A 27094-nucleotide genomic window follows, 5' to 3' on the forward strand; every position below is an offset into this window, starting at 1 on the left:
TGGGATAGCCCTTGGGTCAGTTGGGGTCAGCTGTCCTGGCTGTGTCCCCTCCCAACTTTGAGGAGCGGAACAGGTCTTGACTGTGCAAGCGTTGCTCAGCAGTTAACTAGACATCCCTGTGTTGTCAACACTTGTTTTCAGCACAAATCCAAAACATAGCCCCATACTAGCTACTATGTCGAAAATTAACTCTATCCCAGCCAAACACAGCAGACCACTGCAGAAGCATGTTTTTGATGTTCATTCTAGTCAGCTGCCCGTGCCCATATCTCAGTGTGGGGCTTTTATGCTGCTAACCCACCAGTGTGATGGAGGGACAGAGGCTGTGGAGTAGCTCTTGGCTTGCTGTAGGGAGCTGCGCCTTGTTTCACACCTGGACTGGGCTCCACTGGTCCCTGGGAAGAGAGCCTGAAGCAGAGTAGCATCTTGTCATAGGCCTCCTTTAGGCCAAGCTTTATCACTTCTGTGCCCACTAAAGGAGAAATACGGGGTAAGAGAAGAATGTTTACTCTTTCTCCTGCCATCCCTCAGATTTCTCCATCTTGCTGCCTTCCTAGGTGTCAGAGCCCATCTTTTATTCAGCTTTAGGCATGTGCTGACCGAGAGAAGGCATTTGATTTAGGCATCACCATGTGAGACACAAAAGCAGCCAGGCGTAAAAGCTAGGAGGGGATTTGTTTATGTAAATATAAAATCAAGATATAGAGAACAGCATGGGGCATGAAGTGTGATCGCACATGTTAGCACTTTTCAGAGCTAGTAATAATTTTTTTGGCTCTAATCCATTTCTTACTGAAATAATTTCCAACTGACTTCAAATGCAGTTGAACACTTGAAGAAATCATTCTAAACCTCCCATATACTTCTAGCATATTAGGTAGAAAAGATCAGATTTTTGACTTGAAATTAATGGTCACTGAAGAGCTTATTGCCTGTGGGATACCTAAGCAGATTCTTCAGGAATGGATATTTATATTTTGCAGAGTCCTTCTGAACAGTAGCATCTCCTGTTGGCTACAGCATTTAGTCCTCAAGCTAACTTTCTGTTCACTTTCAATATGTATTCAGTATGAGGTTTTTAAAATTGAAAAAATAGCTATGGTTAATTTTGCTTATATAGTTTAACATCATATTCTTTAGACTTTATTTACAAAATTTTCATTGATAACTTCCTGTCAGTACCATTGTGATCTATAAAAATGGACAGAACTGTCAGTATATTTGAAGGATACAAGAATTTCAGGTCTGCTCTTGTAAATACATATTGTAATTAGATTTCCCTGTGTTTTTGTACTTATAAGTCCTGTCAAGTCATCAATGTTCAGTGCCAGTATTCAGTAACAATAGAGCGTGAAAGTGTGGAAAGGGACTATGCTGGCAGGACTGCTGTCCATTACAAGTTTTACCTAGAATAGCAGAGGAGAAAATGTTAGTTACAGTTCAGCGAACATGGGAAAAATGAGCTTGATGTTAGTAGCAGGCTCAGTGCTCTTGCTTGTCCATAATGGTCACTTCTGCAATAAAAAGTGATCTTTTAAAGTAGATCATGATCCAAGTAAAATTCTAGTATCCACAGTATGCTTGTGTGGTTTTTTATTTGGTGTTTGTAATGGTTTAAGCCCTGCTGGGACCGGAGAGCACGTTGCTATTGCCCTTCCCCCACCCGCAGCCGGTCGGGCTGGAAGTGAGGCACAAACCCGGGTTAAAATAAGAAGAAATTTAATACAACAGTGTGATAAAACAATCTGAACAACAACAGTGGCAATGATAACAACAATAAAAAGCAGTAACAGTGAACAAGACAAATGATATACAGAGAAATACCGCAAAATGGTCAGGGAACAAAGCTGACGCGTGGGGTCCCGCCACCAAAAAGCCAAAGAGAAAGTAAAATCAAAGTTTCCTGCCCCTGGACCTGACTTCAGCATGGTATGAATAACCCGGCTGGAGATCCCTTCCCCCTCTCTCTCTGCTGGGAAAACTTAACCCTATCCTAGTTGAACCAGGACATAATCCACCCCTTTATTCTATACCATCTGTGTCATGTCCAGCTGCCATTTAGCAGTTAACAATAGGAAAACAATAATTTGCAAAGGCACAGCATAATTTACTGCATGTTCTCACCCAGAATCTAGTCCCCCTGTGGTACACATTGGACCTCTCCATTGTCCTGCATCACCCACCAGGTACACCCAGGTCCTTGGGCAAAAGCAATCCCGTGGATGGGTTTGCCTTTACTTTTGCCTGGCGCAGGACTAAACCAGACCATTTTTCCCAATATATTCCTCATGCGCACCACAGGGACTTTATCCCCATCTACAGCACGTGGAGGTTTTGACTGAGCCGGGCCAGCTCGCCTGGCAGACCTTCTTGTGTTGACTAGCCAGGTGGCCTTTGCTAAATGCATGTCCCAGTGTTTGAAGGTCCCACCTCCCAGTGCTTTCAATGTGGCTTTTAACAGTCCATTGTAGCGCTCGATCTTCCCAGAGGCTGGTGCGTGGTAGGGGATATGGTAGACCCACTCGATGCCGTGTTCTTCTGCCCAGGCGTTTATGAGGTTGTTTCGGAAGTGGGTCCCGTTGTCTGACTCAATTCTCTCTGGGGTGCCGTGTCGCCACAGGACTTGGGTTTCAAGGCCCAGGATGGTGTTCCGGGCAGTGGTGTGGGGCGCTGGGTAAGCTTCCAGCTGTCTAGTGGTTACTTCCACCATTGTGAGCACGTGGCGCTTCCTGTGGCGGGTCTGTGGCAGTGTGATGTAGTCAATCTGCCAGGCCTCTCCATATCTCTATTTCAGTGTTTGCTCTCCATTTCGCTGGGGCTTCACCCGCTTGGCATGTTTGATTGCAGCACACGTCTCACATCCATGGATGATCTCTGCAGTGGTGTCAAGGGTGAGGTCCACCCCTCGATCTCGAGCCCACCTGTATGTTGCATCTCTACCTTGGTGGCCCGAGGTCTCATGGGCCCACCGGGCTATGAACAGTTCACCTTTGCGCTGCCAGTCCAAGTCCACTTGAGCCACTCTAATCTTAGCAGCTTGGTCTGCCTGCTGGTTGTGTCGATGTTCATCAGTGGCCCGACTCTTGGGTACATGGGCATCCACATGGTGCACCTTCACAACGAGGTTTTCCACACGGGCTGCAATGTCCTGCCATACTTCAGCAGCCCAGACGGTTTTACCCTTACATTGCCAGTTGTTCTGCTTCCATTGCTGCAGCCATTTCCACAGGGTATTCTCCACTGCCCACGAGTTGGTGTAGAGGTAGAGCCTCGGCCACTTTTCCCACTCAGCAATATCCAAAGCAAGCTGGATGGCTTTCACCTCTGCAAACTGGCTGGATTCACCCTGTCCCTCAGCAGCTTCAGTGACCCGTCGTGTGGGACTCCACACAGCAGCCTTCCATCGTCGATGTTTTCCCACAATGCGACAAGACCCATCAGTGAACAGGGCATATCGCTTCTCCTCATCCGGCAGCTCGTTATATGGTGGGGCCTCCTTAGCACGTGTCACCTCCTGCTCTGGTGACATCCCGGAATCTTTGCTCTCTGGCTAGTTCGTGATCACCTCTAATATCCTGGGTGGCTGGGGTTCCCTATTCAAGCCTGTATAACAACATAAGACCCTTTATACATTTTCCACCAATAACAAGCGCTAGCACTGGGAACACAGAGTGGATATAAGGATTAATGCAGCCCCACAATGCAAGCAAGTGGGCCAGCATTGCAAATGTTTTCTTATCAAACAAATAGAAATACAAACAGAAAAATTACACCCAACAGTTTGCTCTAACACACTCTGGTCAGGGTCTGTCCCTTTTTATTCTTATTTTAGCCCCATGTTGGTGCGCCAGTTAAGGCTGTGATGGTTTAAGCCCTTCTGGGACTGGAGAGCATGTTGCTGTTGCCCCTCCCCCACCCGCAGCCGGTCGGGCTGGCAGTGAGGCACAAACCCCGGGTTAAAATAATAAGAAATTTAATACAACAGTGTGATGAACAATCTGAACAACAACAGTGGCAATGATAACAACAATAAAAAGCAGTAACAGAGAACAAGACAAACGATATACAGAGAAATACTGCAAAATGGTCATGGAACAAAGCTGACGCGTGGGGTCCCACCACCAAAAAGCCAAAGAGAAAGTAAAATCAAAGTTTCCTGCCCCTGGACCTGACTTCAGCATGGTATGAATAACCCGGCTGGAGATCCCTTCCCCCTCTCTCTGCTGGGGAAACTTAACCTATCCTAGTTGAACCAGGACAGTGTTTTGTTTTAGTTTTAATTTTTCTGGCACCTTCTTCATATCAAGATCCAATTTTTGTTGAGTTTTTTTGGGGTTTTTTTGTGGCTTGTTTTTTAAAGTTATTTACAAGTGCCAAGTCTACAGGGAAAGAAATGGGGAACTGCTCTTGAGGTCAGAGCAAGGTCTGCAATTGCCATGAGCTGTGGAGCATATGTTTCCATGTTACCTCTCTGTGCAGTGACATGCAGAGGAGAACCGAGGAAGAAATGGTGGTAAGTCAGTCACTGAACTGCATGAACCCACAGGGCAATTCCTGTTAGAGGTAGTCTGCTGGAGGCATGGCTGCAGTAGTTGCTAGAATGTTACTTTGAACTGGGAAAGCATTTAACTTCCTTGCTTACTGAATAAATCATACATGCAAACACCATTTGCTTCATCTTTGTGTACCAGAGGAAACAATGACTCTCCTGGATTTTCCGTTAGAGGATTCTAAATGCTGGATTTTCTATTTCCGTTAAATTATTTTTTGGCTTTAAGCAACAATTGTTCAGTAAATAGTGGTATAATAATTAAATTTATTAAAGTGGTAACTACAAAGAGCTTTTTTCCCTTTTAATTTTTTTAAAAAGAAAATCAATATAAAGTTTCTGTAGGTTGAGTTTTTTAGAATGTGTCCTTTCTCATTTGAAGTGTCTTTGGTAGCATTAGGTGTGCTAAAATGTAAAGGAGAAAGACTGGCGTTTACTGGAAAAAAGATCAAAGAGCATAAGGATTGTGCAAAATAGAGATCGATTTTGTTGCTCAGTTTCCTAGGGAATTCCAAAGAAAATTTCAGGCCCTGCTACTTTTAAAATATTTAAGATTTATGCAACTATTGGTCAGCTTACTTTTGAACTAATGAACATGAAAGCAGAATTAATTAGTTTTTTCATCGCTAGAAAACTTTAAATATAATTACTGAAATTAATACACAGATGTCTGGTTTACATGAAAGGAGGGTAAAGAACTAAGGCTAAAACTTTGTTTCATTGCATAATTTACCCAATCCATTTGCCTTGAAGATGTCATTCCTCTTGTTCTGCTGGTTCAAGTTCATACCTTCTCTGAACAGTGCTCTGATGTAATTTCCCATGACTACACCAATTGATACTGGGTACAAACCTACTTCTCTGTCTTCCCTTTGGGAATACGTGAAACTTTTCAAAGGCTTCTGCTGCAAGTACGTTAAAGGGATCCAGCAACCTTGAGTCAGTAGCTGTCTCATCCTTGGTAGTTCCTATGCATATCTTGGGGTGCTGTGAGTGTCACACCTTCACACTCGGCATTGTAACACTCTTAGCCGCTGTTAGCTGCTGGTAACAAGCTATGGCATTTGGCCACTCTCTTTCAAGTGGATGCCTCTGGGCTATTGCTGAGTCTTGTGACTGATGACGGTTTTTCTGATTTTCCTTGCCCTGCACAGATGACAGGCAGGTGGACAGGATAATCTAGGCCCACATCTTCCCCTCTGCAAATTGGTGGCTGGCCCTCCTTATACTTTTTCCTGAGAACACATGATGTACGTGTGTAATATTACCATGATAAATTGACGTATTTCAGACCTTCAGAAGTCTACATGATATGCTGTGCTGCATCTCACAATATTAACACATTGAAAACAGAAGAAATTCAAGTCAAGGGTAAAGAAAATAGGTAAGCATGTTAATGCAAAGGGAAGCACAAAAAGGGTGACCCTGGCTTGCTCATGCTACATATACCTTGAGTTTTATTGAGACCTATACAAGAGAACTTAAGCCCTGAATTCTTTATTGCACTTCAGGAGTTGTGTACAAGTTTGAACTGCATAGATTAGCATGAAGAGGTACTTCTGTGATGTGTGAATAGCAGCTTGCATTGTAGGCTGAGATGCTAGCCTGAGACTGCAAAATGCTGTGTGGTGCATGCTCCTTTTTCTTTTTCCCTCATAGCTGTTAATTTATTCAGCCTGCATCAGATGTGAAGTTAGTGGGGCACTTGACCCTTGCAGAATTAAGATCTGAATTTTTGAAAATAAAACCAGTAAGATTTGTGGAGTGAGGATGTGTAATAAATAACTTAAAAATACAGCCTTTTGTAGGAGGGATCGCCTAAAGCCAGCCTTTGAACTAGTATTTTAAAAATGCAATTTGAAATTATATTGAACTATATTATTTACTCAGAAGGGTTTAATAAACTTTTCAAAATTATTCTCACATGTTTTTGAAAGCAAGGAAAAAGTTTTGATGGTAGCCTGGAAGTCTGTGTTGCTAGCCCAGAAGCTGGCATTGCTGAGGTGCTAGCAGTATGTTGTTTGATGCTGATTCTGCTGCCACTCTCAATGCTATGTGCTTTAGGCATGGAACACCCTGAAGTGAATAAGTACTGGATGTTTGAAGGTTATTCTTTCTTTCCACCATGCCCTGTATACTAGTGTCCTGGCAGTGGAGACATCTGCCTGTCCTGGGCTGGAACTCAAATGACTAGCTGCGGGATACAAATGTTGTCCGTATTTCTTTCATGGTTATGTTGGACTGTGACTAATGGTCAGAATAAGACCTTGAATTTTCTGTGATCTTCCCTGAGAAGCCAGTATAGGCAAGAAAGTTTTCAGTTTGCCTTTTTTTATTTGCTCTGTGGTGCTTTGGGCCGGCGTGGGGCTAGGGTTTTTCTTAGTTTAGGATGCATGTGGGAAAGAACTAGTGTACTTCCATAGTTAGGTTTCTGAGTGGAGACATGATCTGGCATTCAGTGCTGCTGCTCTTGGCCGTTTTATTCTCTTTATGAGTAAATAAATTTGCCCTTGAAATGAAAACAAATATGTAACTATATTACTTAGATGTTTTCCATGAATGTTCTAGGCAACTATGAGACGTTCTTGTAAGTAGACAAATTTCCTTAATGCAGCTTCTTTCTGGAGGAGTTTGGTTATATAATACGCATGGGGTTTTTGCATTGCCAGAAGACAATCATAACAACCCTTAATGAGATGAAAAATTAGTAAGAATCTACCTTCTGCAGAGGGGCTGATCCATTGTTCAGGCTAGTGTGGAGCAAGACTGTCTTCTTGACTGAAATACTGGCATTAAGTGGATAGAATGGATGGATGATTAGATTATCAAGCTGCATAATACAACTAAGCCCCCAGATGTTCTATTTGCTGTATTTTAGGGTGTTCAGTGCTATATAATAACATAATAGAAAAGGTTTTAGAAGTCCATAGTTCCTCACTATACCAAGATGGGCATCAAACTATAAGGAAGTGGAATACAGCTTTTTTTGCACATGAAAAAAAAAAATTAGTAGGAAGGCAAGTGGTATGGCAGAAAACAGTCAAAACTTATTTCATTAAATCTAGGCAATTTGTCCCTAGAATTTTTTATTGAATGTACTACTAAAATTTATGAAATGGAAAAGATTATCAAATGTTTATCATAGATTACCAGAATAAAGGCTATTTGTACACTTGATGTAGCATTCAGACAGCAGATATTTTTCTGTAATGTCTTGCTCCTGCAGTTGAAAGCAGTGTATACAAATTCATAGCAAAACAATTTTTTGGGAGTTTATATTTTATTGTTTGAACGCGTTAAGCCATCTCAGTAAAATGTGGTGTACTCCTTCCTAGATCAGATATAGTGCTGTAATAAATGTATTCATTTTTTCATTTAAAATTTGAAATCTGCAATGCAAATGACCTTTAGATGTTTGCTTTTTCACAGTCTAGGCAGAAGACTCTTGCATTAGGAAAGCTGAAACTTTGTCCTTGACACAGATTAATATCTCAGTGTTCAGGAGAAAAGCTGAGTTGGGTCTAATTTTTGTAGTCCTGGCAGGATGCTGTTGAAGGCTAATTGTTTATTGATACTCTCTTGGTCACACTAGTTCATTTGCTATGTGTCATACACCATATTTACTACACTTTTCCAATACTGCCAATAGCAAGCATATGGAAATCACCCCCAAAGCTTCAAGATTGGCATATAGGAAAATCAACTGTATTTACATAATGTAGTTTGCCTCCTTTTTTTTTAACTTTCTGGTGTTTTGAGGTGGTGGGTAAGTTTTTCTTAGCTTGGGGTGCATGTTTTCCTTGTTAAAGTTCAAACGGGTTCTTCTTCAGTTTTATGTCAGCTGAAGCTTTCAGGAGTAGATCAAATATCACAACAATTTTAATGCAATAATGGGAGCTGTCATCATCAGTTCTCTAGTAATCACACCTAACACCAGGTGTTTTGCAACAGGAGACAGATGATGTTGTAGGGAAGGGTAGGATGGCAGCTACCTGTTTTGAGAGGTTGAAACCTGCTCCTGTTGTGCCATTTGCTTTGGAGTATCATGGTTTTTCTTTTGGTAATCAGAGAAAGAAACTGAAAAAAGTATGTGAATTTTTAAGTTACTCTTGTCAGTGTCTTTTTTTTCATGTGCACAGTGTAGTTAACTGATACTGTTTTTGCAAGTAGAAGAATTTTTATGTTTTACTTTTCCGGTAATTTCAAAGCTCTCTGGCAGAGTGCATAATTCAGATGAGGGAGGGTGAAGTAAAGTGGGCAATGTTCTAATTAAGACACAGTCTGAAATGGCCACAGAAAGTCTAAAGTGGGTGGGAATTGCCACCTGCTATAGGCAGCATCTGTTTTCTGTGTCTGTTTCCTTCTTAGCTGAGCTTTTTTTACGGAATTTAACAAATACAAAATAAATCTCAAGCATTCAGTGCATGGCTCTGAGGATTTCCCTTGTTTCTGCCAGGAGGGAGGAGCCACCCAGATTTTTCCCCCTGATGTAGGGTAAAATTAGAAAGTTGTGCTGCAGTAAGATGGGAACCACAACTGTCATATAGCTGGAGCTGACATATGGGTTCCCTGTGATTTCAGGGGTGGGAGTGTGCAATTTCATCCCAGGGCAAGCTGCCTGCCTGCCTTCTGTTTCACTATTCTGTCATAAAGTTATCGGAAATGGGTGTTTCCAGTGACAGTACAAAAGGAATATCTATGACCCTTATTCTTGGTGCTAGCTCTGCATCAGCTATTGAAGGGCAGGGCAGTAGGCACCAGTGCAGGAAAATTGCTACATTTTGAGAGCTTGAGTGCAACTGTGTCTGTTTTTCTTGAGGTCCATGGAGTGTGTGCAGTCTGTGCACAAATTCCTTTCATACTTTTTGGAGAAAGGATATCTAAACTTTACAACTATTCAGAATACTAGAAGCTGTTGGTAAAATTTTACATAATTTTAAAGGATGATGCTGAAAAACAAGGTAGAGTTTGAAATAGATTCTTGTGTGTGTATATTGTAAGAGTGTAGTTTGGTTGGTCTGCAAAAAGTTTTACCCAGTGTGATGCTTCAAGTTGGCTGCTCACAGCTGTTTTAGGGACTTAATAAAATAATGATGAAACTATGTTAAAACTTTTTGGGAAAATCTGTGCTTAAAACTTTGGGATGTGTTCTGATTTGTGAGAAAGTGGATATTATTAAATATGACAGCACATATATATTTTAAAATAACAGTTTTTGAATGCTGTCAAATAGATCATGGTCCTTCATTACATCTGTTTGATCAAAGGAGATTGTTCTAGATAGATAGCTCTTTTTTTAGTATTTTTATTTTAGTAACAATGTTCATGGGGAACTATGATGATCCATGGGTCTATGCTGACAATATAAGTGAACCGTGATTTTTTTCAAGTTTGTTTTGTAAAGCTTGTAATGGAGTAGAATAAACCCGCAACAGAATCTGCAGATTTTCAGCCTTTTTGTTAAAGCTTTAAATCAAGATTGGCTGCCTTGGCTGAAGACATGCTGCAGAAAAAATGCAATTATTGAGCTTGACGAAACATAAATCTGGCTAGTATGAGACGTAAATCAGATAAAGTTGTATATTCCAAATTATACATACAGACAAATGATCTAATGGTCTTACCTAATTTTAGAATTCTTTAGTCCTTTTTCTTATATCTTTGTTATATCTCATTTCTTTATATATAAAGTGGTATGCATGTGTATAGACACACAACCTTAAAAAGTGTGGCGTGTGTATGTGTGAGAGGTATCAAAGATGCATTATAAGCTAGAAACGGAAGTGCCTTTTATTATCTAAAGACATGATGATGGTCAGCATTTTTTATCTATCGGTCATTGCTGTTATAGGATCTTAAATGAATATTCCAAGTCTAATATCTGATGAACTCCAAGATGGCTATGTATGGGTATGTACTGCAGAGACTCAGTGGGGTCATGTTTAAATAGGTAGTCATATGTAGAAATAAATACTGGCTTTTAATTATTGAAATACCTTTCAACCCCACTGTGAAACTGTGTCCTTCAGGAGTTCATTGCTTTCTGACAGCTGTGCACTGCTAACCATGTAAGCCTGCTTTCATGCCTTGCTTATAACTCCATGAAACTTACAGTCAAATGCTCAGAGCCCGGAAGCTGACATTCATTTACTTGTGGATTTCTGTTTTCTGTTGAGAGACGGTAGCCAAGCTTCAGAGCATATTGGTTGTTGGGTGTCTTGATGTGCTCTTCCCACCTGTGGCAAAGAGAAGGATGGGCAGGACTGGGAAGGGTTAGAGAAGACCAAGTGGTGGGACGGGGCAGCACAAGAGCGGTGTGTCACTCCTGCACTAAGATTTTAAATGCCTTGGAAAAAAAGGGGATCTTCCACCATATCTAGAAGAATACATCCTGGTTTAATGGGTCTAATGTATCTTTGGTATGGTTATGCTTAACTCTGGTACTCTCTCAGTTGATTTGGGAGTCCAGTCCTTTCCCTAGGGCTCTTTGGAAAACTCATGAAGATGTGTGGGTTTGGGTTACTGACAGAAGTGCACTCAGTGGAGAAGTCTTCCCTTGCTTCTCTGGCATCCTTCTGCTTCCTGCTCACACGTACTTAGGGCACATGTCTAGAGATGGTTTCCTCATCCCACGAGAAGGGTGCAAGTGCACTGAAATGTCTACTTGCTATCTTGCCAACTCCCATGCTGCCTTGCTTCTTGCTTTATTTCCCCAAATTTTTGCTTTGCTGTATCAGGCAGAAGAAGAAATCCAATAAGTTGCCTTGTGCTGAAAGACAAAGGTACCTTTTCTTCTTTGGTGTCATCTGCTCATATATTTTACTTTTCCAGTTTTGAAAAAGAGGATCATTAAAATAATTGTGTACTAAGTTTTTGCAGTCAGTTTTGGCGCAGCACATATGAAGCTGTCAGAGCTTTGCTTGTTATAGTCTGCATGTCAGCCTTGCGCTGGCTCTCGTGCTTTCTTAGGAGACTTTTTAAGATTTAATTTTTTTCATATAAGTCTGTAGCAGCCATAGATGACCTGAGTGAAGAGAAGGGAAAATGTGGCCTCAGTCTGCTTCCAAGTGACAAGAGGTTCAGCACAGAACTTTCAACATTCAGAAGGGAGAAAAAGAAACTTACTTAACTTTTTATCTTGAGATAATATTCAGATCTGTTCACACTTTCGTCAAGTTTCCCAGGTTTTGTCCTGACATTTACTGTGGTTCTACTTTTAATCTAAATGAGACAGGAGTGTAAACAGATAAATTTCTGATGCAACTGGTAACCTAGGAACTAGCTGTACAATATAGTTAGGAATTTTATTGAATGTTATAATATTTGACAGGTCTCCCAGCCACCTTAATCACCTGTGTGAGTACTGTGAGTAGAGGACTTTATTTCCAAGAATTTGCTTTGGTGCTTAAATACGTGTAAACATTTCACATTTAAAAAAAAAAAATTCATGTTTGACTTGTCTCAAGAGACTTGCGTGGGGGAACTATGCACTTCTTAATTGTGTACAGAATGTTCTTCTTAATGTATAGCTTTCTTATCTGACACTACACATAGTAAAATGAATACATGAGATCGTGTTCAATATCTTCCTCTGGTCTTTTCTTGTTTTAATGAGTTTTGTGTTCAGTTGCAATAGGCAATGTGGGTAGCTGAGGGAAACTGACCTGAGTGCAGGATAGTATCATATGCAATAAACTGAGTGACTTTACAATGCTTTTCTTAAATGCCAGCTATTATGGAACATGTCAGACAACTCCCAGTGTTTAAACATACATTCAGAAGTCTTTTTCTTTTTTCTTCAGTTTCAGCAGAGAGCTAAAATGTGATAAATACCAAAGACAGCAAACTGTGCCCTGAATAGACATATATAGTGTTTCTGTGAGGTCAGGGTTTGCACTGGGAAAAGTGAGTTGTCATTTGGTGTGTAATTCAGGGCTTTACTTTCCAGCTACTACATGTAAGAAATGATTGCAATGTCCTAGGATTTATTTTAGTGGTGTGGATCTTGAAAGAGATAAAAGAATAACTACTGCTGAGAAGAATCAAGTGTGATGAGTTCCCAACTTAGTCAAAAAGTATGCATTTTAATAGTGTGTCAATATGTTCTGTGACTCAGAGATGTAGGAAACAGACCAATTACTGAAACTGTAAAAAGCTAGGTCAGTTTGTCTTTGCACTCTGCTGAGTGTGTGGGAACAGGCAGTCTGGGCATGGGACAGAAAGATAAAGATTAATCTGACCAAGTAAGGGAGAAAAGTAAGAACAATTCATTGGTTATGGGACATGTAAAATGTATTGCTTTATTATATTATTTTTTGTAGCTATGGCTAATGGAACAAGCCTGTAGAACCCTCTGGAGTTTTGCTAGCCATTATTTAATAAAATGTGTTGTGTCTTTTGTGGTGATTCTTATAAGAAATTCAGAAAGAATTTTTGTTTCAAATCTGGATTATATTTAATTGTTCTTAAAATAGTTTAAAAAAATACTTAACATAGTTGTAATTTTGTGAGGTGATGATTACGAATGCAAGGGGAGTTCTGACTGTGCTATCAAATGGAAATCTTATTTTAGGTAGTGCTAATGAGGCAGTTCCTGTGGCTTTCAAGGACCGAATGACCTCCAGAAAGAAAGAGAGAAAAAAAATCAATCCATCTCCCCCCACTACAAAAATTTTGCAAACTAGGAACTTTTTTTGTCATAGAGACAGAAGATTGTATGACACAGAGAATGAGTTTCTCCTCTGATGCCAATAACTGGCTTTTATTAAATACCATTGGGATGCATTGTTGTAGGCACCTTGTCTAAGGAATGCTTCTGGAGGACTTCTTTCTCTAGTGTTTTCGATCTACCATAAATTTGCTTTTCTGAAGATTTGCAAACTGGGGAGGTCCCAGTTGACTGGAGGTTCGCAAATGTGATGCCCATCTATAAGAAGGGCCAGAAGGAGGATCCAGGGAACTAAAAGCCTTTCCGTTTGACCTCGGTGCTGGAGAAGGTCTTGGAGCAGATTGTCTTGAGTGCCATCACATGGCATGTACAGGACAACCAGGTGATCAGGCCCAGCCAGTATGGGTTTATGAAAGGCAGGTCCTGCTTGACTAGCATCAATTCCTTTTATGATAAGGTGACCCACATAGTGAATGAGGGAAAAGCTGTGGATCTTGTTTACCTGGAGTAAAGATGTAAGTAAAGTCTTTGACATCATTTCCCACATCGTTCTCCTGGTGAAACTGGCTGCTCATGGCTTGGATGGGCGCACGCTTTGCTGTGTAAAAAACTGTCTGGATGGCCGGGCCCAAAGAGTTGTGGTGAACGGAGTTAAATCCAGTTGGTGGCTGGTCGCGAGTGGTGTTCCCCAGGATTCAGTATTGTGGACAGTTCTGTTTAATATCTTTATGAATGATCTGGATGAGGGGCTCCTGTGCACTCTCAGTACGTTTACAGATGACACCAAGTTGGGCAGGGGTGTTGACCTGCTTGGGGGTAGAGAGGCTCTGCAGAGAGACCTGGACAGGCTGGAGCCATGGGCTGAGGCTGAGTGCTGGGTACTGCACTTGAGTCACAACAACCCCATGCAACACTACAGGCTTGGGAAAGAGTGGCTGGAAAGCTGCTCAGCAGGAAAGGACCTGGTGGTGTTGATACGGCTGAATCTGGGCCAGCAGGTGACCAAGAAGGCTAATAGTGTCCTGGCTTGTATCAGATACTAATATCCAACTGTATCAGTGGTCATCAGGGACAGGGAAGTGATCTTACCCCTGTACTTGGCCCTGGTGAGGCTGCACCTTAAATACTGTGTTCATGTTTGGGCCCCTCACTACAAGAAAGACATTGAGGTGCTGGAGTGCAGAGAACGTCCAGAGAATGGTGATGAAGCTGGGAAAGTTCTAGAGCACAAGTTTTATGAGGAGCGTCTGAGGGGACTGGGGTTGTTTAGCCTGGAGAAAAGGAGGCTGAGGGGGGATACCTTATCACTCTCTACAACCACCTGAAAGGAGGTTGATAGCAAGGTGGGTGTTGATCTCTCAAGTAACAAGTAATAGGACAAGAGGAAATTGTCTCAAGTTGCACCGGGGAAGGTTTGGAGAATTTCTTCACTTGAAAAGGTTACCAAGCACTGGAACAGGCTGCCCAGGGAAGTGGTTGAGTCACTAGCCCTGGTAGATATGCTTAGGGACATGGTTTAATAGTGGACTTGTCAAGTGTTAGGTTAATGATTTGACTTGATGATCTTAAAGGTCTTTTCCAGTGTAAATCATTCTGTGATGTCTAATCTTACAAATTTAATCTTGTTTGTTCTTCTTCACAATAAGGATCTAACAGCTAGGAGTATTACAAGGAGGGAAAATACTGATGAGAAATTTTTTGCTGTGTGATTATTTCTGACAGGAAGATATATTTATGCATGTGTGTCTAGTTGAGCAGTTTGGAAATAGTTTTTCATAGTAAAATTATTCTTTTAGTTTGCCCAAAGAGAGTAAAGAAATAAAACACTTTGTTGAGTGGGAAATGACCCAACACGATCCTTCAAGTTAGAAAATTTCTGCAGTCAAAACACAAGCGGAATGTGCGAAAGCATAATGTGATATTAATAAAGACTAAACTAGTCCTTTCAGAAAGGAGTGAGTTACTTTGGGCAGGTGAGCAAAGAATTTGAAATATTTCAAATATTTCAAATTTCAAATATATTTTCAAATATTTCAAGTATTTGAAAGAAAAAGTGTGTTGATGGATTCTAAATTAGTAAAAGGTGGGAGAGCTTTTTGTGCATTCTCACCCTCTTCCAATGCATACAAACCTTTTTGGATATCCTCAGAAGGTGTTATGACAAGTGTCCTCTGAGGCATTAATGATATGATTATATAGTATGACTATTGGACAGTTCAAGGGCATGGAGTGGTGAGGATTCCTCAGTTAATCAAAATTTTTTATCTAGGCACTTATCACATCAGGTTAGTGAATTACTTACACTTTTAGCTGAATCACTGGGAACTGTTGACTTCATCAGGGTGTTTGGGAGTCTTGTGTGTGAGGAGTCCTTATCTGTAATTTGCAGCACTTGTGGAGATTCAGTGTGCTTCAGAGTTGATACTGTCAGACCTACACAGCTGGGTTTGTGATACTGGAGTAGTCCACATAATGATGGGTCAAATTACCGTATCTAGTCATATATTCTGTTTTTTTTATGTAAGCTCTTAGCCTCCGACATCGCTCTAATAGCCTTTCAAATGGGCCTTAATTCAGCAGTTAGGAAATCTTTCCCTCTAGGGATTATGTTCCATGATCTTTCTTTTCCTTCTTCCTCCCTCCCACACAGTGCATGCACACCCCATGCCATGCTTGCAATCATTCATGGTGTATTTTCCTATGAGAGAAGAAAATGTGGGATTACCCCAAACTGGTGGGGTGAGGGAGAACAGCTGAGGTGCCATTACTAGTGCTTACAGGGGCACCAACTGCCCTATTGTAACAGCAGCTCCCATGCTCTGGTCATTGCTTGTTCCAACTTGTCCTTCTCTGCTATAGTCATACTTTCCTACCTGGTGTGGAAATGACAGTGTGGCTGTGTTGCATGACCCTCACCATGGTTGGTGTTCAGTACATTCAGCTGAGCCCTGAAATGTAGCTGCAAGGAGCATTCTTGTCCCTCACCAGTTGTTTTTTTTTCCTGGGAGCAGCTTAACTAAGCTGTGTCACACCATACCAATTCTCTCTTCTGCCTGTCCTCAGGGAAGCATCTCGTTTGGCTAGAAGTATTTTTTTTTTGTTGTTTTTCTTTTTTTAGAACACTTTTTGTATAAAAAGGGCTTGCTGCTGTGTGTCTGATACAAAACATATAGTTAAAGAACTGTACTTGGAGCAGAATATGGGGGAGGCCTCATTTTTGATATTGCACAGGGCCAAGGAAGGGTTTCTGACCATCACCTGTACTGGGGGACATTAAGTGGTTTTGTCAAAATCCTGATTTGGCTTTTTAGGTTGCTTTGTAGGTGGGGGCTGAGAACTCATTCTTGAAATCTCTCATCTGCTTTGCTAGATGTGGTATGATGGTGTGTCCTAGCTGTATCTTCCAAGTCAGTTTTAATGTTGAGGATGCAAGAGAGAAATCAGAGTTAGCTTTGCTGAACAATGCTGGATATTGAATAAAATGACAGATTTATTGACAGAAGCACTCAGTTCCTTTTAAGAAATCAATAGTGCCTCAGATAGCATCACAAATGCTGTGCTAATGGAAGCTGTTACCAGAAGTGAGTGGTTAATGCTGGAAGCCTTCTGTGAGGCTGTCACTTTAGCGATGTAAAACCTAAATGGCCAAGTGTTGCCCATATGCAGAGGGACAAAAAAGGATGATGAGCCCTGTAAATGAATATTACATTTGTGGTTTCTTCAGTGCCTGCCAGGCTGTCTGGTGGTGACTTTTGAGAACTGCAGTATGTGAAGTATAAATACTTTTTTTGTCATTTGTAATTTACTCATGGGTCAGAGGAATTTACTTGCAGAATAACACCGAGGTTGAGAGCTGATTGTGTGAAGGCTGTTACCTGTGTTCACTCCTGCTGTCCAGGTTCTACTGTGTAGTAGAATACAATTTTCATTTTCCATATGATTTTGTATTTATGATAGTTTCCATTGCATGGGACTAGCATTGTGTAATTTTTCTATGCTGTAGCTGTTTCTTTTTCCCCTTCATTTATTATTTGACCACTATCATCCTACAATAACCTCTAATTCAAGAGAGGGCAAAAATATGCTATTGTATGGAGAAAACTGACCATCTGTTGCAAAATAATATTTGTTGGCCCAAATGAAGCAGTAGGAAGAGATTGGTTTGTGTGTTTGTTTTTTATTTGTTTAGGGATTTTTTTGAATGTAGTTTTGTTAATTAACATATAGCACTTGGGGCTCAACTTACAATTAAAGGCTCAGAAATTTGAGTTTAAAGATTGGTATCTTTATAAAAATGATGTTCTTCAAGACCCATTCCAGGTTAGTAAACAAATTATTTCTGCTGGATTGGGTGAGTGATGGAGTTGCTTAGAAACATCTGGACATATGTAGATAAAACCTTTTTACAAAAGCTAATTTTATAACATTGTGTAGTGAAATAAGTGAATTTATACATAACAGAATGTATTTAGAGACACATTAAAAAAATCCATCCTCTCCTACATTCTAGAGTTAGAAAATGTTGATACAAACTACGGTTAGGTGATTGACTGTACAGAATGAAGTATATAATTTGCAAGATGTAATTGATACAAAATAATTTATGGAAAAGGACTCTTGTAGTTAAGTTAGTGTCAACTCCTTTATTGCAATGTCATTTTTTTGTGTTTCTCGCTAAAAATTATTAGCCTTGATTTCTTCCCCTTTGTTTCATGTTTGTAGATATACAATGAATTCCTCACTGTAAAGAAAAGAAAATTCTGTCATAAATTCTTTGCTTATAAAATTAAATCTGCCAGTTGCAAGTTGGGATTTTATCAGCAAAAGCTTGTTGTCTTTTTATATTTTGAAATTTTAACAACAACAAAAAAGTAAATAACATCTGGCCGTTCTTACAATTGAGAAAATTTCCAGTTAAATGCTATATAATAGGCTTCCAGTGTATTTTCAAGTAGCTTAAAATACCAGAGGGTGCTGATTATGAGCAGGAAGGAAATATTAATTGTTCTTTGTATTTTGAAGGCCTTATGCAATGTCCAGTTCTTCTGAAATATCTGCAAAAAAGATATTCCAATTTCTGTTTCCAAAGATGAAGCGAAAAAGACAAAGAAGTTGTCTCGGTATCTGTCTTGTGAATAGTTACTGTCATTTGTAATCTCAGTGAATCCATAAATCCAAAGAGCTGTAAGAAATTTGCCCAGGGTGTTGGAGGTTGTCAGGTTTAGGGCTGGCCCAGTGTTGTCTGCTTGGAGCTAAGCCCATTCCACTTTGATTGCTGCAGAATGAGGATTTTGTTCTTGATGTTGCTATTTGGGCATGGCTTAAAAATTGATGTAGAAGATAGTGAAATTCAGGCATGCCGGGTTGCCTTACTTCTCTGTGCCTTCAGCCCTTGTCCCTATTCAAATCCATGGGGTTGATATTAGATCAGTCCTGTTCCCATAGCACATGCCCCAGTCCAGTGGTGATGTATAGTGAACTATTTTGCTGTGCCACTAGAAAACAATGCAAATGTGATGACAGCTGTCCCAAAACTGACATGGACAGAGAATTGCTCCCAGACGTCCTTTTACAGCCACACTTTAGGGTATAAGAACAGACCCTGATACTGAACTATAAAATAATTGTCAGTGAAATGGAAGATGTGTGCCTGTTGGGATTCAAGATATTTCTCTCATGAAAAGCCTAGGAGAAGTATGATCTCATCACTGGAGGAAGATGTCTGAAAAGAAGCCAGAACTGTAAGAGGTGACAGTCGAGGAGGCAGTTAGCTCTGTAAATCTCTGTTGCTTTTAATAGTTTTTGTAAAGTATGTCAACAGAACTATACTATTCCAGTTTTCAATGGTTAAGGCTGCTTTTTGAATTACATTTTTGCCTTGGAGGAATTTCTTCATTTTGTCTGTTCTTCCGACCTGGTTAAATTTCATTCTGTGTGGTATTATGATTATTCTTGAATTCATGTATTTAATTTTTTTACATCCATATAACTTCAACATGCATTACACACTAAAGAAAACAAGCATACAAAATCAGACGTTATTCTTGCCTTGTCTGAGAGCCTGGACTTTCCATTTATTTAAGCAGAAATACTGGTTTAATTGTGGTTTTAATTTACTTTTCTTTTTTGAGTGGATTTACACTTAAGTAAGGACTTAAGTATGTGAGCAGCTTTACACAGAGGGTCACTGTTGGGAACTGTTCGCAGGAGTAAAGACACTCGTGGGATGAGGATTGAACTCCCTGGCGCAAATACACACTGTGTTTATGACCCTGCACTGCTGCTTAGTAATGTTAGTGGCTTCCTGACGGAGATAAGCACAGCTGGCAGGACTTCAGTGGTTAGATAACAGAGCAGAAGCATTGTGTTTAATCTGCTTTTGACTCTTGCTCTTCCTTGTGACGACATTCAGATAAATAGACACAGAACTCCACAGCAAAGCAGATGCAAATAGGGGAGACATTTCGCTGAATGCAAGATTTTAAACTGCTGTAAATGGCTTTCCTCTCAGTTTCAGAACTGTGAAACAGCCACAAATGTTTTGTGGTCTCATGTCATCAGAGAAGGCTTAAATTAGCAGAACAAAATACACTCTACCTTGCTTTTTAACTTGCACAGAGAAACTAGGAATAAAAAAAGAAATCCCGAAAGCAAACATGATATTGGGATTAGATTTAAACTGCTCAAGACCCATACAAATCTTTGTTTGGATTAGTTTCTGTGTAACAGAGGAGTTACCAATAAATTGTTTTAATCAGTTGTAAATTTGCAATTGCAGAAATGGAAGCCGTAATAGTAGTGCCTGGTAGTGAAAATGGAGCATCTCTGCAGTGTCTTACTTGGTTCCTAGAGCTAAGGAAGAAGCTCTAGTTGTCCTATGAGTCCATTAATGGAGGACTCTGCAGGATCATGTCTTCATGTTTTATTGGAGTGGAGAATGTCCCTTGTTTGGCTTAATACTTTTGCAACAGCTGCTAGTTTAATTTGATACATACTTGTTTCAGTAGAAGAGAAAAATTTTGATCCAGCTTAAAAAGCAGAGTTTAACAGTTATTTTTGCAAGCTCACCTTCTATGTTCAGGGTTTTTGTCATTTACATGGAATTATATCCCTTGTATGTATGTTGGGGTTTGCTGTGGGGTTTTAGTAGTATTAAGATCAGATACTCAAATGTAGCCTTAGGAAGAACATACCCATCTTGTCTGTGCCAATTTATATAAGCGAAGAAAGAGGTGGTCTTCAAATTATTTACAGGAATCTCCAAAAGCATATTTTTGTGTGAGTGTGTTGAATGGCTACATTATAGGACTTTGTTTAAGGCCATTTTAAAAAACACTCTTCATAGAGTATGGGTTACAAAAATCTGAAATATATCTCAGTTGAGATAGCCAGATGTTGTATTTGAGTTCATGGACTTAGAAAAAAGTGGCTTGTTTAATGTGGTATTCTTTCATTGAAAACAGTGTATTGATTGTGGTCTAAGGCCTTTGGTTCTCTTACTTGCACACTTTTGTGATTCCTGTTTCTGCCTGGGTTGGTCTTCTCTTCTTGAGAATAGTTGATGGCTTCTGGGTAAACTCTAGTATAATTATCAAAGATTTCAGCTGTGAGGCTTTTAAAAATCTGACTTGATTTTTGCTCTCAGATTCTTGTGGTTTTTTGTTGACATTTTTCAGTAGTGTTTTAAATAATGGCCTTTTTTATGATGTAATTTTTTCATGTTCTGTCAACATGCTGAAATGTGGTATAAAAATATTTTTATGAATTGCTGCCAAGTACTTATTGGTGTAGCAGGTTTTGTGGTTTGGTTTTGGTTGGGGTTTTTTGTTTGTTTGTTGTTGTTTTTTTTTAATTGGAAAGCTGTATGACAACTGTCTGAAATTTCAGGCAATGTTTTATATTCATTAGTCTGTGACCCAAATCCATTCCTGTGCTCTGTTGTGGATGACTGGCAGTTCCTAATTTAATTTATCCATATTCTGTCAGAAATGAGGATAAACTTTGGATTTAATATATTCTTTTGTACTATAATATGTAATAAGTGTATCAAAGAACACAGGAGACGAGAAAGATCGTCGGATTCTAAGGCTCAGGAGAATTCAGAGCATTGTTAGAGACATGTAGATGTTTATGGATGCTGTTTGCAGGAAAAAAAATTAACCATTGCCTACCCTTCTTGCAACACTATCTATTATGAATTCAGACTTCAGGTGCTCTGTGCTACATCAAGTATTTTCCCCTCTGTATCAGTTATGATCTGAATTTTTTCAAATTTCAGGTATTTAAGAAGTGCAATAACAGAACATTTACAACAGTATTGAGAACACGCATTACATTATTTATGTGCTTATTTAGCCATTTTTATACGTCTTGAATAATTTCCAATATCTGGTAATGAATCACGTGGAACTTGAAGCCTGTCTGAGTAGCACTATTAACTGAAGTGTGTACTAACCAAGAGTGAGGTTATTAACTAGTTCCTTTTATTTATCTGTGGAGGGCTTAAGGATTCCTAGAGCATGAATTCAGCTGGAAGCTTTTGTTCCATTGCACTTTTTTGTTTGGTTCATTTCCATCGTCTATCTTTCAAGCAGGAAAACTAGGGCATCAGTTCATTTTAGAAAGGGAGCATTGTTACTGGGTTGAGAAACACCGTATGTGCCTTAGTCCTTTATCAGATTCCTCAATAACGCAAAAAACTTTCATGATTATTTAAGTGGGTGAAGCAAAGTGCTTTTTAAATGAATGGATTAGAACGTGAACCTACAGACATTTAGTAGATTAGTAGATTTGCTGGCTGTTCTTCCAGTAACAGTCTCTAATGTCAGATGAAGATATGACTAGTTTGGTTTCCTCATCTCCAGTATTTTAAAAATTCAATCTCTTTTGTACACTGTTGTCAGTAAAATGTATTTTAAGGTTTGACTGTACTTGAGTCACCTAATAGCTGTTATTTGTCAGTTCTATTTAGTTCATTGTAGATTAATCTTAAAACTGTGTGCAACTTATATTTCATATCTGTGTTCAAATTTTTTCCCACTGCCTTTGTATTGAAATGTCACTGTAAAATTTTGTCTTAATATTTTGATGTTCTTGCTTATGACATAGTTACAAAAGTTTGCAGACACTTCTAGATTTTAAGCTGGAAAATACTTCACTGAGATATGACTGTGTAAGCGTAGACCTTTTTTTTTTTGTCAGTCACAGGGAGAATGGCAGTTTTCTTTTCATACTTTCCAATCTTTGATACCAGCTTTGCCTTCTGAGGAAAGTTTTCTCTGTGATGTCACTAGCACGCTCATACTTGTAACTAGGTACAGCAAACAAGTCTTGTTTTGTATGTCCCGAGGCTGAAAAGAAACAATTACAGAAGGAAAACCGTTACAGTTATGTTACAGGGAAAAAGATAGAAGTGCAGGGTGCAAAGCATGAGGTTGAGTGAGCATGTACAGAAAACGAAGAAATTAGGTTAACATTCTTTGACACTGGCTGTTTAAAAATAGGAAAACAAAGTACAGAAATACCACGGTGCAGACAAGGCAGTGATGTCCTCCAGGCAAGCAGCAGCATGTGGAAGAATAAAGGACACATGGTGAGGGGTAAATGCTTAGGAGATACAAGGTGGAAGAAGAAAGTTGTGGAAGTAGTTAGCTTACACAGTAGGAAGAGAAGCAGGTACACCATGTCTAGGAAAAATAAATTTGTAGAGAAACTGGAAATTCCATTGTGGCTGGAAGTGAATTTGTGAGGAGAGAAGGTCCATGTGACAGGGAAGAGGATGACTACAGGAGCTCCGTCACACTGGAAGGGCTGTGCAGCTCTCTGCTGGTGCCTTAACAGAGGCTGCTTTTTATTCAGCTGATCTTTTTGTTCAGTGATAGGAGCGGAAGGACAAGCAACTGTATCAATGTCAGAATTCCTTATTAATTGTAAAGATAAGAAAATAGAACATTATTTCACAAATTGTATTCTTTTCTAACACTCCAGTTTTGCAGCATGTCTCTTTTTTTTGTGGGAAGCAGTAGGTCTCACTGCACAGTGGTGGTCCCAAGGCCACATTGCTGTTTCTGCCCTTTAGAGTATGACCCTGGACAGGTAACGGCACTGTTTTTGCCTCAGCTGCTCCTGTGTGAAACGCAGATGATAACAATGTCCAGTTTTGTGAAGTACCTTGAGAAATGCAGGATCTGTATGTTCTTTTTTGCCTAGCTATGGTGTTTATGGTTTAAATTGCCTGTTAGCTTCTTAAAGAAAGGTTGGATAAGGCATAGCATTAAAGTTTTCAGGGAGTCATTTGGAGGAACAATTAAAAAATTTTTTTATATAGTGTGACTGTACCTTCTGTGTAGTTTCATTTTGTAGGCAAAGAGCTAAGTTCAAGTTATTCATGTCAGCAAAAAGTAGAGTCTTGCAAAGTCACTAACTGGTCCACTGCAGAGGCAACTCAGTGAAGGACAAGGGTGGACAGAGAGAAGGAAAGATATGCACTGACCTGACACTGTGACATATTAAAGCACCTTTGTCTGCTTAGAATGGACTGTTTTAGGAGAACAGCTTTAGCCCAGTGTTAATACTCACACACATCACAGTTCAGAAGAGAAAAAATCACATTAGCTGGGTCACAAGAAATGTGAAAATTCATATAGGTGCTCAGGCAGTAGATTAAGGAGAAATGAAACAGTATTGGGATTGAAAAAAGCCTAGATAAAGAATGAGATTTTTAACTAAACATCATGTATACAGTAAGTTATCCAGTGACAATGCAAAGATGAAAACATCTCTTTCAGTCATTTGGGCATTTCTTCCTTGTACTATAGTGCTGTCTGGGACTTAAGGATCAGGTCTCTCTTGCCATGGGCATTGTGTAAAGATCCAGTAAGGTACTCACTGCTATAACTGCTTTCAAAATTGGGGGATACAAAAAACCACACACTGTTTGGAGATTCCATAGGTAAATGGGTATCTCTATGGTTACTGCTAATATAGTAATGTTTTATATGTGCATCTATTAGAGTAGCTTGAGTTTTCCTGAGGCAGGAGTAGTGATATTTTCTTAACGAATCAATTGTGAATGTACAGGGAGTATATTGATCACTAATCTCCTGCATGCTTTAGAGGAGATGAATGCTCAAAGCCTTGTCCTCATCTGAATAACAACAAATTTCATGTGCCATTTTCCTTAACACTTTAATTAGATTTTTTTAATATTTATAGACATCAAGTTCAGAATACTCTGAATAATGTATCAATTCTTTCTCTTTTTACAGAGGGAAACCAAAGGTCAGTTTCTCATAGAACACATCTGCAACTCTTACAGCTTGCTGGAAAAAGACTATTTTGGCATTCGATACGTTGACCCTGAGAAGCAGAGGGTATGTATATGAACTCTGACTACATTTGCTTTTAAGTAAGGCTAAATTGGATTTTTATTTTTTCTAATAAGCAGGCAACTTACAATGCAAAGTTAGGTATCTCTGTGGGTTTATGCTCTGGGTGTTATCCATAGAGGTTCTAAAGTGATATTATAAAATTAATTTTCCTCTCAAGTATTTAGTTGCAAGTAAGTTGATATATTCTGATTTGTGTAGTTTTTCTGGGCACTGAAGCTAGGTAAGATCTATAGGCATGGCTCAGAGGTAGCACAAGGTAGCTTTAGGCTCTGGCAGTGTGCTGGAATTTGGGATTTCTGTTTTTCTGTAGTGTATGCTTTCTGGGAGATGTAGGCAGGAATCCTATTGAGTTTAACTGCTAAAAGCAGCTATTCCACACAAACAGCCATTCTATTCCACTTTTCACAGGGCACATGGATTTAGGTATCTGTAATACACAAAAGACATATAATTTGTCAGGTTGTGGAGGATTCTTCAGGTTAGTTTTCCCTGTGAGCATCTCTACAATTGTACAATCAAATTTACAGGCCTGTGCTCTAGGCTTTTGTGTGGACAATGATTAGTCATCTCTCCTAGGTGGAAGGTGGTCCTGTGGGTTGTATTCTGTAGGTGATTTGCGGCTTCTACTCCCCATCTGGTTTCAGATGATTGTTACGGTTTGAGAGTAGGAAATGATGGTCTGTAGAGGAAGCAGAAGTCCTCAGATGGTGAAATTCAGAACTGCTTCTTCACTGTGTGGTCCTGCGGGTCTCAAGATTTAAGACTTAGATAGGACTTTAAATGTCATGTGGTCATATACTGGCATTTAATCTCTGGAGATGATCACCAGTTTGAAACTGCTATGATTCAGGAGAAGAAAAACATTTTGCTGAGTATCTCTTGCTATACCGTAATTAGTTCTGTCACACCTTCTACTCAACCTCATAGAATTACAATAGAATTACAATAGAATTACAATAGCTTTGCAAAGCTGCAGCAGGTTATTTGCATTGCATCCTCCTTTTATTCTATTATTCTGACCAGTGTACTTAATTCTTCCCAATCATTAAAATTGTAGAGGTGTTCACCTGGTTGGAATTGATAGGAAGAAGTAAGTGGAGTGCTGGATTAGACTGTTATTAGGACTTAATAAATACTTAGGTTTTTTGGGCCTTTCTCTGACAGTTACTCAAAAATTGCTACAGAAAAGTTATTTTACTTAACAGCAATCCAGAAGGGTTTTTTTAGTAAGAATTTTTTTTTTTTTTTTTTTTTGGCAGAATACTTTAAAAAAATGATGCTTCAGAAAAAACTTTAAAAACCCACTCCACTGGGATGCCTGTTAATCATACTTTATGTGGTTCCCATGTTTCAAAGAGCTGTTGACTATAAGGACAAATTCACTGCAGTATCTTATTCTCATTGGCTATACAGTTGTTTCCACATCTTGTAGCATAGCTCATTCTGTATTAGTTTTAGGGAAGATTATTGTTTATTCTGAAGCTTAATTTTTTTCTTGGTTAGTAGTAAAAGACAATCTGAGAAAATATGTATGTTCTTACCTGAAAAATCTTAGCTCTCCATTTACCTTTTATTTTATATCTCCATTTATTCAACAACTAAGAATACTGTGGCTGTCCTGTTTAGTAAGATGGCTTATATCAACCAGCACACTCTTCAGGTGAATTTTGTTAAGCAAACTTCCCAAGCTTCCATTTTCTATACATATATTTTTAAATGCTGATTTATAATTCCTTTCACATGTATAAGCATATGGATCATTTATCTAATTGGGTACTAGTTCATGATTTTAAACTCTCATGAATTAAGACATGAATTATAAGGCACATTTCTTTATACAGACTTAAATGCTCTGGATGATGAGTTGAAAGCAACGTACATTTTTCTCTTAGGTTTATTACAATTCATCAACATAAGCTATTTTTACATGTAGTATCTTCTGTTGTCCCTTTGTCCTGTTCTGTTGGTTTTTTTCTTTTTTTTTTTTTTTTTAAGATTGCACTTCTAAGGATATATGCACTTTATATATAACATGCTTTCCCTCAGAGTGGGTATTTCCTCTGTGACAAACCCTATTCTAAGGCCTAAACTGCAGATAAATGTTACAATAAAGAAATAATGTTTTTATGTTATCTGGCTCTTTAGAATCTCTGATGTTGTTGAGGTTCACTTACCCGAGTTTTACCTCTGTATCAGATACAGATGCATGAATACCTCCCAGTCAGGTGCAGGAAGACTATGAAACTGTCTGATCTTAAAGAAGCATACTAACCAACGACCTCCTAGTAGTATAACAAGCATGGGACTTCATGACTAGAATAGCTGACATTGTAGTTAGATAAACTTCAGTAGATGACTTGGTAGAGAAGTAGAGGAAATAATGAGTTTGAAATGATGAGGTGGGTGATGGCTCTTCCCACAGTTTTGTGTTTTAACAGTTGTGAATTTAGCTGCCTGAAATTCATGCTAACAAACCCCCTGAGATTA

The 27094-nt window shown here is 39.3% G+C and overlaps 1 protein-coding gene across 2 annotated transcripts in view; it reads left to right on the forward strand.

Moving 5' to 3' along the window:
• FRMD3 (FERM domain containing 3) overlaps positions 1–27094 on the forward strand; it is a 149023-nt gene that overhangs the window by 41550 nt on the left and 80379 nt on the right. For both annotated transcript variants that reach the window (XM_074932256.1, XM_074932257.1), the window contains exon 2: positions 24485–24589. In XM_074932256.1, the coding sequence (XP_074788357.1) occupies positions 24485–24589 (105 nt within the window). The remainder of the gene's footprint in view (positions 1–24484; positions 24590–27094) is intronic.

The sequence above is a fragment of the Athene noctua genome, chromosome Z, assembly GCF_965140245.1.
Source record: "Athene noctua chromosome Z, bAthNoc1.hap1.1, whole genome shotgun sequence".
NCBI classification, from domain to species: Eukaryota; Metazoa; Chordata; class Aves; order Strigiformes; family Strigidae; genus Athene; species Athene noctua.